Source organism: Anguilla anguilla, chromosome 5, assembly GCF_013347855.1.
Source record: "Anguilla anguilla isolate fAngAng1 chromosome 5, fAngAng1.pri, whole genome shotgun sequence".
Lineage (NCBI taxonomy): Eukaryota > Metazoa > Chordata > Actinopteri > Anguilliformes > Anguillidae > Anguilla > Anguilla anguilla.
This window is the reverse complement of record NC_049205.1, coordinates 50,770,256-50,785,436: the sequence shown is the minus strand read 5'-3', so window position 1 is coordinate 50,785,436 and position 15,181 is coordinate 50,770,256. Positions and strand designations below refer to the sequence as shown.

Below are 15,181 nucleotides of genomic sequence, written 5' to 3'. Positions count from 1 at the left end.
ACCAGGTACTCTGTTGATATTTCTGTGCATTATAAAGCAATGGTATGTCCTATTGACATGATCTTATGATGTGGTTACTCCATACAAACTACTCTTGCAATGTAAGGTGTATGCCTGAGGTGACACTTTTGGTTTTGGAGATATACTCAAGGGAACACATTTTTTTATAAAATGATTTTTTTCTCCTAAAATAGGGCTTAATAACATAACGTACGATGAGAACAGGCCATTCAGCCCAACACTGCTTGTCTATTCCTACCACCAAACTGTACTTAATGCTTAATTTACCTAAAAGCTAGACAGTATCTAACACTGTATCAAGCCGGCTCTTGAATACCCCCAGTGTTTCTGCCTCCACTACATGTCCAAGCAAGCTATTCCACACATTAACCACTCTCTGTGTGAAAAAATATTTCCTAATGTCTGTGTAAAATTTACCCTTTGCCAGTTTCCATTTATGCCCCCTCATTTTGCTAACCAAACTCAACTTGAATAATTTCCTGTAGTTCACTTTGTTAATCCCTTTAATAAATTTAAAAGCCTCAATCAAATCTCCCCTAAGTTTCCTTTTACTAAGCTTGAAAAGTCCAAGCATCTCAAGCCTTTCCTCATAAAACTTATCTTTTATACCCGGAATCAATCTGGTTGCCCATCTTTGGACCTTTTCCAGAGCCTCTATATCTTTCTTGTAGTACGGTCCCCAGAACTGCACACAATACTGTAAGTGTGGTCTGACAAGGTTATTGTATAGGGTGAGTATGATCTCCTTAGATTTATACTCAATACTCCCAGCTATGTATCCCAGCATCCTGTTGGCTTCTATTTTTTTTTACTGCTACAGCACATTGCCCAGACCCTGATAGGCTTTGAGCAACTATTAGTCCCAATATTTTTCTACATGTGCACATTCTAATTTTACAAACGAATACATATCATCTCTAGGCCTAAACTTGATATTTCCAGATAGGGACCTTTTAAATCTGGAAATAACTGAGGGTATTGAAAAAACATCAAAATCACCATAGGGCTCAGTGAGTTAAAACAGTAGCATTTACACTGTGAAAACCCAGGCAAGGCAATGTTTTGCAAGGTAAACATGCTTTATTGGCGCAGCAGAAATATTTCACTCAGGTCTGATGTTTAACAGCGCATTGTTATCCTTTTATTTATGACATACACTGAGAGGTTTTAAAGAATGCCTTGATGAAGTAAGCTATACATATATATATATATTTTTTTTTTTTTATGAGCTTAAGCGTTGCATTTCCTTTCCCAAAAAAAAAAAAAAAGGGAATCTTCTTTCGTGAGATACCAGTCTTGAATTACCCGGATCTTCCTGTTTTCGTGCAGGAAAAAGATAACAGAAACAAATGATTAATAGCGTGAATGTGAAATGTGTGTCTGAGACAGTGTGACAATAGATACATTCACCATAACATATTACTCTGAATTAATGTGGATTTATAAAGATGGGACAGTAACCCATTAGAATATAAGGTGTGAATCAAGCATCTGTGCATATACCTACACTTCAATACGTGAACTACTACATGCCCTTTTCTGCAATTTGGAAATGTACATGAATTCAGCCAGTGTGGCCAGGTGCTGTGACAATGCGTTCCATCTCAATTTGTTAAGGACATTACGGAAATGTATTATCTGTGAGCATATTACTTCAGGGTTGTGCAATCTTATCCGGGAAGGACTGGTGTGGGTGCAGTCATAGATAAGTAGAATCAGGTGCCTTAGTGTTAGTCTAATGCAAAAACCTGCATCCACAGCAGCCCTTTTTGGATAAGAATGGACACTCCTGTATTACTCTTAGTGACAGAACTCATATGTTGTGTGTTTGATATCTAGTTCTTAGATGATCACCTTTGAGAAACAGGTGATATAATTTGGTCTGGCAACCTTGCTGTGTGTGTTTTCTCTTCCTCTGTCGCCACTTCCCTTCACAAACACCAAAGGAATGCCTTTGGGGTAATTAGGGTCACACCAGAGGTCTCTCAAATGTATACAAGGCCCCAGACTTTTCTTCCTTGAAAGTTTTATTATTTTTTTGTCAGTGCGTGGGCCATAGACCAACTGTATGACTAAAGGATTCTGCACAAGAATGTTCATTGTGATCTGAAATTTTAATACAATTTGTGATATTTCTCTGAGGATTCTCCATCTCTGCACAAAAGCACGGAATCAATTTTTCAAGTTTCCTGGCAGTCCTTATCTCTGTTTGGTCAAGAAAATAATTCTTACCACGCTTTTTACACCCATAGAGCCTGTTAATCCTCAGAATGTCAAAGCGACTCATCTGTGTCGCTCTTCCAATTGCCACATTACTGTTTGGAATGGGGACAATGGTTGGCTGCCTGTTTCTGGAGAAGGCGTACCTGGAAATCATATTAAATGTGTCTTAATATTTCATTATTTACTGACTGCATTAATGTGTCTTTCATTTGTCAAATTCAGTTATGTGAATGAACTGTGAGATATATTTAATTTAATTAATGGATTAGACAGTAACGTTCTTCTTGATTCAGTGATAGCCCATCAGTGTTACCAAAACTGGCATTGTACATCATAGGATGTCATAAAATGATGTCTGACCTCCCATAGTGCATGACAGAGCTGTAGTCATATGGGGTCCCTAGGTTGTTGGTATTGATTTTCCTGAAATTGTGCTCCTGACCTGCAGTAAAAAAATAAAATCAAATAAAATGAATTACAAGAAATGCTTGCAGCTGTTGAAATGCTTGCAGTGCTATGGTACTGGTTTGACCTTCCTAAATACTGAGTAATGCAATGCCATGGGTAAAGATAATCTATCAATGTGGTGAATTTATATCACTGTAGTCCCAGTATGGGGCTGAGCCCCAATAAAAACCAGATTCTGCTGTGTCTTTTGCTCTTTATTTTCCTTGGATATGCAAGATTTCTGGTGTTTATGAAAGCAATTCAGACTCCATACAAGAGTATTGGCCCTTCCTTGCCATCTGGATTTTAAGATCATTCCACACAGTTGGTTCTGACATTCTGGGAAAATATCCAAACAATGACTTTAGCCACAGAGAAGACCATCTGTGATTCTGCCTATTGGACATATCTGGATAAGTTCACTTGGTTATTTGTCTTTAGTGTGGTCTCCATTAATATCAGTGAAGCTGTACTTAGTGTCTGCACATCCCCATGGCAATTATTCCAGTATTGAGATTCTAAAGGTTTGTAACTCATACTGTGTACAGTACACAGTAACGTACACACTGTACTATATGTTACCTACTTGTGGGGCTGGTACAGTTCAACTAGTACGGTTGCGGCTGCAGTAAAAATTTGACTGTATCAGTCATGCTGTCATACAGTGATTATAGCACCTGGTGTTTGTTAGGACCGAAATGTTGCCCCACACAACAACAGGACTACTTAGATATTAATGCTTTGCATCAACAAAGTACCTCCACCTCTGGCACAGGATTGCCACTGGTCCAATCCAATTTATGCATTGGCCTATGTAAGTCTCAATTTAACATGGCTAACAGTCTGGCAAGTAAAGCCAAAAAAAAAAAAAAACCTATTTCCTTTTGGTGATCCAGATAGCCAGGCAAATCGCAAGTTTCAAGCTGCCAAGAGACATTTAACCAATGGGCACATTTCAGTTTAAATCTGAGAGAAAGAGAAGGGAGAGGCACACACCTCGAATGATGTTCTGATACAAGATACGAACATGCTGATCACGATCGCTGCGTGTCTGCTCGTGGTTGAATCCTAGGGCGTGCAGGAGTTCATGTTGGACGATCTGGTGAAACACGCAGCCCTGGCGACTCAGAGACACCACCTGACCGCGACCACGTCGCCCCACAAAGGAGTAACACCTGGAATATGGTGAAATAATGACCAGTGCTTTCACGAAAAGATGATGTACTGTATTATAATACCAGCTAGAAAATGAAAAAAGTGCAGTGCAACACAAGGCAAACTATCAGAGTGATTCAGTTCATTTTGAAAAACTTCTAAAAACTTAAATAAAAGCATAATTCCTTCCGAAGATTGGTACAATCCTTGGGATTTTACTTTATCAATACTTCATATCTTCAAAATGAGGGGTTTAACTCTGGGGGTTCCAAATTCAGTTTGGAAAATAGTGAATTAAGAGTGAATTAAAACAAAAATATCAATAATGTAGACGTGCACCCTAAAATGCGTCTGTTTGTGTTTTTGAGACAGTTGTTCATCAGAGCTGTGAATAGACAGACGTACCCTCCGCGAGACTGGATGTCCACAAAGTCTCTCTCCCTGGTACGTCGCTTGAAACGGATGCAGGTGGAGGCAGCAAAGGACTGCAGCCCTCGCTCAATGATGGCCCTTTCTCGTGATGCTGTGGAAATACAATATAAGAACACTTCACTACCCATAATGCATAGCAGGTCTAAGGTGTGCAGATTTATGTAAACGTTATATTAAGGAAAACATAAAGTAAGCCTGTAATACCATCCACTGTCATTGCAAAACTGGTTACAGACAGAATGGGCCTCATTCTCAAAACTTTTCTTAAATTACTCTTATTTTTGTTCTTAAAGATGAAAGTTCTGACGAAAAACCAATATGGGATTCAGGGTACATGTGCAGACCTTTGTTTTCGTGCATGAGATGATGAATGCTGATCCTGTAAATTCTTACGTGCAATCCTGTTCATGTAATTAGCATAAGGAAACACCCACCCAGATAAGAGTAAAAATGATAAATGTCGAAATGTTCTTGGAAACGTTCTTACACACAGTTCACGATCAAATCTGATTGTATGCATGTTTTGTAAATGAGGCCCATTCAGTCCATTTATGTGTTGATATTTTTGTGTTGAGTAATGTTATTTATGATAAGGTGACTTACAGTACTGATTGGAGATTACATAAGGCACAGAAACAAGCCCGTTTGATGATTTTTTCCACTTGCATCCGCGAGATGTGCAAGGATCAGCATTCCCAAGATCAGTAGGAATGGCAATGTCCCCAATGACAGTTGGCTCATCCAGTTCTTGTCCTTGGAAAAATATATAATAATGCATATAAAGCCACTGTGATGGGAGGTCGAAACACTATATCCAGCTGTAGAATTTCAGCTAGGTAGTAGGATGAGAAGGTGGCTGTTCACTGCTTGCATTCCTAAAGATGTGAAGTCAATCTCCTATCATAACTTGATGGAGGATATTGCAGTGATGAGATGGGCTAAGAATGTGGAATGGGCAATCTTGAGAATGAAGTGTGTGAAATATGGAAAATTTGTTTTAAAAACTTGATAACTTACAGGTTGGAAACACATAATAACATTTAAATGATAGTTTCTGGTATTATTTGTTTTCATGATAAGAACATGTACATTCTATGGACATACCCTCTTTCAATTGTAATCTATTTTAGCCAGTCAATGTGTTAAATAAGATAAGATAAGATAAGATAAGATATACTTTATTGAACCCCGTGGGGTAATTTGACCTCTGCATTTGACCCATCCTAGTTACTTAGGAGCAGTGGGCAGCCACAGTACAGCGCCCGGGGACCAACTCCAGTTCTGAGGCCAGTGCCTTGGTCAAGGGCAACTGCAGGAGTGCACCTAACACGCATGTCTTTTAAATCAGAGTCATAACTATATATCCCATGGCTAATCATGAATAGCTAACCAATACTATTTCCAACACCTGGTAAAGGTAGCTTACTCCTTACTTAGCTCAGTAGCTTACTTAAGCCATCCAGCAATAGCACTTGGTCAGGCTATCTGGGTTTTTAAATACCCATTTATAATTTAATAAAACTCAGAGGCAGCACAAAAATGAATAGAGAATTAATACATTCATAATTAAAAAGGCGCAATACAAACATTATGTACAAACATATAATTACATATTCATTTTTTCTTGATTTAAATGTTTAATTAGATAATTTATTTATTAATGTATTCATTTCTTTTTATGTTTTCCTATAATATTTTCTCCCCAGTGACAAATAATGCAGCACCACAGTCATGCAGCAATATCATGGGGAGTGTAATCAAGTCTGCACTCTCCTCAATAGCTTGTAATGTGGCTACCTTTCACTGCACCACCCAAAGTTTCAAAACCAGTTGCCGGAAGGCACTTTTTTGTGCAGCTTTAGCAAACAGACCATGAGAGCAGAATCGACCTGTGGAGGTCATTAGAGAGTGTTGAGATGCAGATCCCAACCACCCCAACTCTGGGAGATTCTAATGCCAATTGTGTGTCACCCTGTGGGGCTACCAGCCACAGTCACCATTCAATCCTGGACCTTGGGGCCCAACCATGCACTAGAGCAGTTACTTAACGGGATGAGGCACCCAGCAGCTGATATTTATGTATTTTGACAAAATATGTATTATTTGGGACTCTGGTCTCAAGAAGATTTTTTTTAGGATTTTTGCACAAAAGGTGCATAAAATCTAGTCACTTCTGTGCTTTTTTCTTTCATCTGAAATTTTGGTCTTACATTATATAAATACCCACTTACCCACATACTTGTTCGCTTTCTCAAGTAAAGTTGAGATATCATTTTCCTCTTCTTTCAGACTGTTGTCTGTCAAGAATAGACAGCAAATATCATATTTGATGAAGAATTCAATAAATCAAAGAAACATAGTAGTTCAAGTTCATAATAATTCAATAATTTAAAAATATATAGTCAAAAAGCATTTCATGGTAGCGATAGATTTCAATGCACACAAAAGCCTGGGAATATAGCCATGTGATTTTAAATCTGCACTATAACAATTGTTTTATTCTTGGCATCACTGTAATGTTTTACTGTGATTGATTGCTCTCAATGAGACTTCCTGGTTTTGAAAAAGGAGAAGTATTGCAATCTACCATTGACTGGGTCCTCCTCCTGTTCAGCAGAAATGCCAGATGAAATTTGCTAAATAAATTAAAATAAAAAATGTTTTAGGGGCACGCAAATGTACAGTGTTCAGATTCATTGTAGACAACAGTTATCAACTACATATCAATTGTACATTTTGGATTTGCATGTGCATTAAACATGAATGCTTAATTTGATTCTTCTATATTAGCAGGAATGTTCAACCAAGGGATGTAATTCAGTGTGAAGGGAACTGGGACAGAAAATATCTGTAAACCAGCTCAATGAAGTTAAGCTGAATACGGTGTTTTTGTGTTTCAAGTACGACAAAAGTCTGCCAGCATAATGAGCTGAAACACAGTGTGGGTTGATAAAAGACAGATGCATAAGTACAGAGATCAGTTACATTCATTATTTATTTGGCTGACAATTTAGTCAATGCGAAATTATTAGACCTCCAAACATTAGTGATTATAAGTGAAAAAAGTCCAAAACAAGTGCAAAATAAATGTAAAAAACAGCAAAAGCAATCAGACACTGTTACTCATCTAAAAATATGTGACTCTGTAACATGCATGAATATAATATCCTTTTTAAAAAATTTAAAAAAAAACATTACAGATTACAATAATTTCATTATGTAATGATGGAAAATGGAGATTCATTCTTACCTCAGAGGGGTAACAGTGCACTGCACAGAGCACCATGAAGGTGAAGGTGAACCAGAGGAGAGACGACATATTGACGACGTTGTGGGTCTTCGTAATTCGTCTCACTATTACGAGAGCCTCACAATTTATACAGGTAGACGGGTCATGTGTTTTCAAAAAGTGGAGAAGTTCTAAAAGTTGCCTAAGAGTGTGGCTAGCTTGAAAAGTTTCAACAGAAAGACTACGGACGGCAGGAAAATGGTTTTTTAAAGTTTCCTTCTTCAGATGTTGAATGAGGCAAGAAAATATCGTTATAAAAAACGGTAAACTAGACAGCTTGAAATAAATGAGCTCACTGTCATTCATAGGCTTTTGTACTATACAGCAATACCAATTATTTAAACAATCCTTTCCAGGTCATTCCATTTCTCCTAATTTGTCTCGTGTTGTTGCTTCCCCATTCTTCATGCCAACTCCTGTTAGAGAATTTCATGAAGGTATAATAAAAGAGCCACATTTTGTGAAATCAACTTCATCATTACAAACAATTCATCAAAACATAGATACCAATAATTTGTTTTTCTTGGTTAATATAATATAACGATAAATGGCAATGTCATATTTTTTTTTTTAATCAGATGTATTTTTTCATAATAATTTTACATAATTAATTACATTTATTTTAAATCATTGTAATCATTTATCCTGACCTACACTTGTTTATGTTAAATTGGTACAGTATGTCATATCATTACCATATTTCATTTTCTGCAGGGCTTTAATGTAAAATGCCATTGGCATGTATTTAGAAAGGTAAAAAAAAAATTTTTTTTAATTCGTTTTCTTACAGAAACTTTTTTTTATGGAGATGAGTTTCATGTTTGTGTCTGCTTATTCCAAATAATCACACTAGTTTACGTTGAGTAAAGGCAGATCTTTCTATACAAACCATACTTACTAATGAATGAAAAATTGACATGTGACATAAGCTGCAAAATGTCACCTGTGAATATGCCAAAATATGTCATAGGTATCTGAAATTATGCTCAGACATATCCATATTTTAGCAAAACATTACAAACTCATCCTTACATGGGAAAGTTTATTTAATTTCAACATAAATGATCAGTATTTCAAGTTATTCCCTGAGTACATTTATAAAAGCCAGGGGTAGATGGCAGGACATACTGATAGGCAGACTTTGGGACTACAGCTAACTGAAACATAAATTAGCTGACGTTTTGTGGGCCATGATTATAAGTGATAATTGTAAAAAAAAAAAATATTTGAATAAAAAAGAAAAAAAGCATAAGAAAGATAATATGATTGTAAGGTCCATACTCCAAAAGGCGTTAGAGATGGGGAACATCATACTGCGCAACAGCTTACACAATGTCTTTGCCAAGTGACTGTTATTTGGTTTCTTGCAAAACAATGTTTTGCAACATTTTTGTACTGAATGTAAAAGACAGCCAAGCAATACATTTTTAGAGATAAATGTGCAATACTCTTAAAAATGCAAATACCGAATGCCAAAAAATGTGTTTGTGTCTCATATATCAGAGGTTAATTTCAAACCAATGTTGATATGTAATAGCATACACAAATTAATTATGCTATCAATGTAGTTTTGCATGAATTCAGTTGAAATACAGTAACTACTTTGAGAATGAAATGAAATGCATGAAATATTTTCCCATGCAAGACTGTATGTTTAGCCATTAATACTTGATGCCTGTACCTAGCTAGAGGTTGTGACACACAACTTCAAGACACTTTCAGTATTTTCAATCATTGGCTGTGGCACATTGGCACGCACGCATGCACACACTCACAGTGGTGCAATGACAAAAGAATGTGTGTGCATGTATGTGCATTAGATATCCACAAACTATTCACTTTTCAAATGCACACATATTCTTGAGGCAAGACATTCTGAAAAAAAAAAAACCTTTTTACTTTCCATTTACAGTGATCTCCATAATGTTTAGGACAGTCTTGATTTGGTTCTCTTTTTATACATCTTGCTTTCACCATGTAGAAATTACAGCAATTTTTATGCATAGACACCCCCCCCCCCCCCCAATTTCAGGACATGATATTTTGGATAAAAATGGCTTGAAAGGTATTTCTGATTTGTCAGGTATATTAAATTGGTTTTTTTAAGGCAGACATAAGAGACCTTTCAGTATCTAGTCTCAATTCTAAGCTCTTGATTGCCTTTGGAACCTGTTATTGGCATTTATGAACATGAGGACCAGAGTTGTGCCAATGAATGTCAAGGAAACCATTATGAGGCTGAGAAATAAGGAAAACGAGTCAGAGACATAGGCCAAATCTTAGGCTTACAAAAAGCAACTGTTTGGAACATCATTAAGAAGAAAGAAAGCACTGGTGAGCTCGATAATTGCAAAGGGCCTGGCAGCCAAACAAGTGCTCTACAGTCGATGACTGTAGAATTACCACCATAATGAAGAAAAACACCCGTCCAACCCCCCTCAGGCCACCGTGAATATGTTGGTGATAACTGTCCGCAGAACATTTCAAGAACGGAAACAACAGAGGCTGCACTGTAAGATACAAACCGTTAGTTAGCTGCAAAAACGAGATGGCTAGGTTACAGTTTGCTAAGAAGTACCTGAAAGACTGCAGAGTTCTGGAAAAAGGTGGACATATGTAGACATATGAGGCCAAAGAATCTATCAAAAATACAAAGCACGCCCCCCCCCCCATCTGTGAAAAATGGTGGTGGGGGTGTTATAGTTTGGACATGTATGGGCCACAGGTACTGGCTCACTCGTTTTCATTCATGACGTAACTGCTCATAGCAGCAGCAGATTGAATTCTGTGTACAGAGGCATCTTATCTGCTCAAGTTCAACCAAATGCCTCCAAACTCATTGGATGATGTGTCATCGTACATCAACACAATGATCCCAAACATACTGCTAAAGCAACAAAGAAGTTTTTTTAAAGAAAAAACTGGCCAAGCAAAACAGCCTGACAAAATTCATTTACACGATCTGAATCCAATTGAACATGCTTTTCATATGCTGAAGAGAAAACTGAAGGCACCTAGCCCACAAAACAAGCACAAGCTGAAGATGGCTGCAGTACAGGCCTGGCAGAGTATCACCAGAGAAGATAATCAACACCTGGTGATGTCTATGGGTCATTGACTTCAAGCAGTCAATACATGCAAGTGATAGGTTATAAGTGCTGTGATTTCTACATAGTGAAAAATGTATAACAATACCATTTAATAGAAGCTAAGAATGTGCACTTTAACCAGGTATGAATTGATTGATTATAAATCTAAACTTGTGGAGTACAAAGCCACACAAAATATGTCTTTATCCCAGACATTATGGAGCTCACTGTATAATCTTAATTTGTTTTCACAGCTACTTTTTAAAGATAAAGTTCAACAGGAAAAAAAAGGCAATCAAGACAATACCAGTAAATGTGACAGACATTTTAATCAATCTGTAGATAACATGGAGATTACATAAAAACACTGAAAGAGAAACGCTAATCCATTGTACATCTGAGGAAAATGAGCAAGGTAGGGATAAAAGGTTTATTCTAATTGCTTCACACAGTTGAATGACACTCCTCATAGGGTTGTACTAAATTCCAAGATGCAAGAATACTCACAGACAAGACTGTAGCAAAAGCCCCATGATGAGATCTCAACAACGAGGCTTGTTGGTCTCCGTGTTTGTTTTAGTATGGAAGAGCCTCTTGAGAAAGAAGAGCTGAAGGTAGCCTGCTGCAATGATAACTATGCTTTGAACAGCAGACCACCAGTTAACATAATTGTAGTTGGAGAGAAGCAGGTAGTAGTCGGCACCCTTTCTCATGCGTGCAAAGTTGTAAAACCGCCACATGTGGAAGGTATAGCCCTGTAGCTTGTTGGCACTGTCCTAGAAATAAATAATGAATCTTTGTTATTTAATCCCATAAAATTACACAAATTAACCTCAGAGAATGATTAGACAACAAATTCTCAACCATGAATGGATGTTAAAAGGGTCTTATTTAACAGAGATTAAAATAATTTTGTATGAATATAATTTTCTCAGCCATCCTTCTGTTGGCACCAGGTGAAGTTTATCAAAAATGTAACTTTTCCGATTGAGAAACAAAACAAAAAAAACTTTAATATAGAATTTATCAAAGATTAATTTTTATTTCCCTCATAGTGGATGTACGGCTTCACAGACTTTGTTAATTCTGCTCTCATCCATGATCTATGGTCATGTTACAGCCCAATATGTGAAGTGCTTAAGTGCTGAAACTGATGTTCCAATAAGATATATTTGAAAAAAGACCTTCACTTTAATGTACCGCCAAAACAACATATATTAAGCATTTCAAGTGCTTCCTCATATAGATGCTTCACTGACAGAAAACGTTATGCTAAACCACCAGGATGAAGTTGTTACGACAGACTTTGCAAAAGTACTGAATGTGGATTCTGCAATATTTTGCACCGTGATGCAATTCTATCCACATTGATAGAATTACTTCTATTTGCATCAAACAAATATGAAAACATGACAATAGAAGTACTAGCGCCAGATATATGCAAATCCTTGATACAAATTATCTGTTTACAGGCTCAACTAGCTTTTGAATCAGCAACTTAATTACATTGAATAATTCTGAATGTCTAAATGTTTAGCATGTATAGGACCTGAAGTCTATGAGGGTGCACTCAGTCATGTGTGCCATTGACTACTCTGTGACTGTCAGTAGGGTAATGTTGACTGAGGTCATTACTTATTTAAACCAATGCCTACCTCAATGGTGGATAATGTGTCATTCAGATTTTTGCTGGCCTCTTCCTTTTTCTTCTTCTCCTTCTGTTTCTGGGCCTCATCTGCTTCACTGTAGTACACACCAAAATTCAGGAAGACTTGCATACTGCCAAAACGATTGTGGAAGTTATTCAGGCACATCTGGTAAAAACCTGAATCGATGAAATACAAGAATGTGAATTTACGAAAAGGCCACACATTTACAGTTTTACAATAGGTGCTTCAAGTGACAGTAGCTTGCCTAGCAGGCCTCTCCTCTTGGGGGGCAGGGGGGTTTGTGAGAGTATTGAGTTTCTTTTGTGTGTGTGTGTGTGTGTGTGTGTGTGTGTGTGTGTGTGTCTATCTGGCTGTCTGTTTGTCATTTGTTGTTGATCTTTTTGCCAGAATTGCCTATTTTGGAAACTTGCTTATTCATGACTGTGAAAACATACATTTATTTTAATAATGTCCCTGTAAATTTACTGAGTTTAAAGGCATACTATACAGGATTTAGCCTGTGTTTACAATCAAAGAAGCCTCCTCCTCAATCATCAACCCCACCCACTCACACTGAATAGGTTACTCTACTAAGTTACTCGAACATAGCTAGCTAGTGGTAACATTAGTTCCATGAAATGAGCTACCAAACATATATATTACTCTTAGAACCATGGTTACCTTCACAACAATTACTTTTTATATGTGTTATGCTGTTCAGGTATCCTCAAGGAGGATTCAATTTTACCCGTCTCCTCTGTTTTGAAGTTGATTTGACCAGTAGCATCATCTGTTGTAGCCACCAGGTGTCCATCTGGAGAGTTGACAGTGACTGAAAGGTGCCTGGCATTAGCCACACCTGTTGCCCACTGAACCTACAGTATTAAGACACAAACAAAAAAAAAAAAAAAAAAAAAAAAAAAAGCTTTCATCAAACAGGACAGCCTCTTGTTTATTTTCTACTAGCAATGTAATTCAGACAATTAAAAAAAAAAATGTATACATTAAATTTATCTTGTTTCGTGGCAAATACAAAGTGATACAAAATATGGAGCTAAAATTATGGTGAAGACCTATGATATAGTTTTGAAGATTTGTGATCAAGGAAGTGTTACCAGTGAGTTAAAACGTATTTTCAGAGATATAGGAAACATTTATCTGTGCTCTTGATCACCTCATCCCAAGGAGTTGCACATTCATCTGAAGGATGATAAGAGATTGCATTTCGCTGAAGATCAAAACTTAGATGGTGATGCACCATAACAAGCCACATGGGATTTCTGTAGGCCTAGGCCTTTAAGCTAGCCATGGGCCCACATGCAGATCACTGTAGACTTCTTACTGGAACATTACTTTGCATCTAAAAAATGTGAGCAATACTGTGTCATTTATTGCAAATGAGAATGTGATTTCAGGTAATATCACAGACTACTTGTAAAATGCTAAAATGGTTCATCCTACTTATTCAAAAAGTATACAAATTATATACTCTGCCAATTCTCCACTTACCTCTCCCATTGTCAATGTGTTTTCACCCACGGAACTTCCACTCACTGAATGTTTTTTTTTTTTTTTTGTTTATAGCACCATTCTCTGTAAGCTCTAGATACTGTAATGTATGAAAATCCCAGGAGGACAGTTATTTCTGAGATGCTGGAACCACTATGTCTTGCACCAACAATCATACCATGGTAAACGTTGCTTAGATGAAGCATATTCTTAATGTTTGGTTGGACAACAACTAAACCTCCTCACCATGTCTGCATGCTTTTATATACAGTATTGAGTTGCAGCAATACGATTAGCTTTTTTGAGCACCAGATTATTTGCATTAACGAGCAGTTAATAACTTGGCCACTGAGTGTATGTCCATCTTGTTTGTAAAAATTATTTGGTTTTACATTTGATTATGAAACTTTTGTTTTTTAAGTCTGATTCTCTATCATGAGCTAATTGATATTTGTGCAAAATCACTTGCAGGCAGTCACAGGCCATGCCAGATGGACTGTAATATATTAATGTACTACATTTCATGAAGGTCATTACGCAATGTAATCATTTATTAATTTAAACTCATTATATTATATGTTTGTGAATATTAGTCTTGGGTTCACCATAGAGGACTTTGAATGCATCAGAAATGAATGGTAACTTACCATATAAGTGAGGTAGAAGTGCTCACCATAGTGAGCAAAGTGCCAGAAGCACTCCAGTCCAGAAGCTGGCAGCACAATAGCGAAGTCATACTGGTCTGAGCCCCAGAGAAGCTCCTGATCCCCTGGCATGGCACGAACCCTGGTTGTCTGTCCCAAACCCCCCTTTCCCAGAAGCAGCAGGAACACAGTACAGCAGAGTGCGCCTTGCATTGTCTGTATTCTCACTCCCATAGTCACACAAAAGCAGGGATCAGATCACTTGCTGCTGATTGACTATAGAGCTTAGAAATGATTAACTTCCACTTGTACTTCAAGAGCTCATGTAAATTCCTGTTTTGCAAAGTTGTGGGAAACATCTAGTCATTCCACAGCTGGTGTGAGGTCCCGACAGCAAACACAGCTCAGCTTTAGATTGCAATGGGAAGGGCTGAAGTAAACAGGCATGTCACCCTGTTAGTATTTCATTATAATGAATTTCATTAAGCTTCAAAACCGTACATCACTATATTGAAACTCAATGTGTCGATTAGGATGAGCTGCCCAACAAACTTAAAAGAGTATTCATTTGGACATTTAAGTTAAATAAGTTAAACAAAACCTTTTATCCCACATGCATAACAATGGTTTACTATATATTAGTGAAGAGGAAGGTAGCTAATAGAGATAATCAAATGATTACTAAAATAGAGGAAAATGATAATCCTAAAGGGGCAATGCAGT

The 15,181-nt window shown here is 37.2% G+C and overlaps 2 protein-coding genes across 2 annotated transcripts; both read right to left on the bottom strand.

Annotated features, from left to right (window-relative positions):
• Positions 1-1,079: 1,079 nt before the first annotated feature.
• Positions 1,080-7,639, bottom strand: LOC118228265 (high choriolytic enzyme 1-like). Its single transcript, XM_035419652.1, has 9 exons — positions 7,529-7,639; positions 6,866-6,914; positions 6,510-6,575; positions 4,882-5,031; positions 4,252-4,369; positions 3,688-3,866; positions 2,605-2,686; positions 2,254-2,387; positions 1,080-1,336 (listed from the first exon to the last, which is right to left on the bottom strand). Exons 1-9 carry the CDS (start codon positions 7,595-7,597, stop codon positions 1,323-1,325), a joined length of 861 nt encoding a protein of 286 aa, XP_035275543.1. The 5' UTR covers positions 7,598-7,639; the 3' UTR covers positions 1,080-1,322.
• A 3,327-nt stretch (positions 7,640-10,966) lies between these two features.
• On the bottom strand, positions 10,967-14,730 carry LOC118228269 (transmembrane emp24 domain-containing protein 6-like). Its single transcript, XM_035419661.1, has 4 exons — positions 14,462-14,730; positions 13,054-13,180; positions 12,312-12,481; positions 10,967-11,432 (listed from the first exon to the last, which is right to left on the bottom strand). The coding sequence occupies exons 1-4, from the start codon at positions 14,690-14,692 to the stop codon at positions 11,199-11,201; spliced, it is 762 nt and encodes a 253-aa protein (XP_035275552.1). The 5' UTR covers positions 14,693-14,730; the 3' UTR covers positions 10,967-11,198.
• Positions 14,731-15,181: the final 451 nt, after the last annotated feature.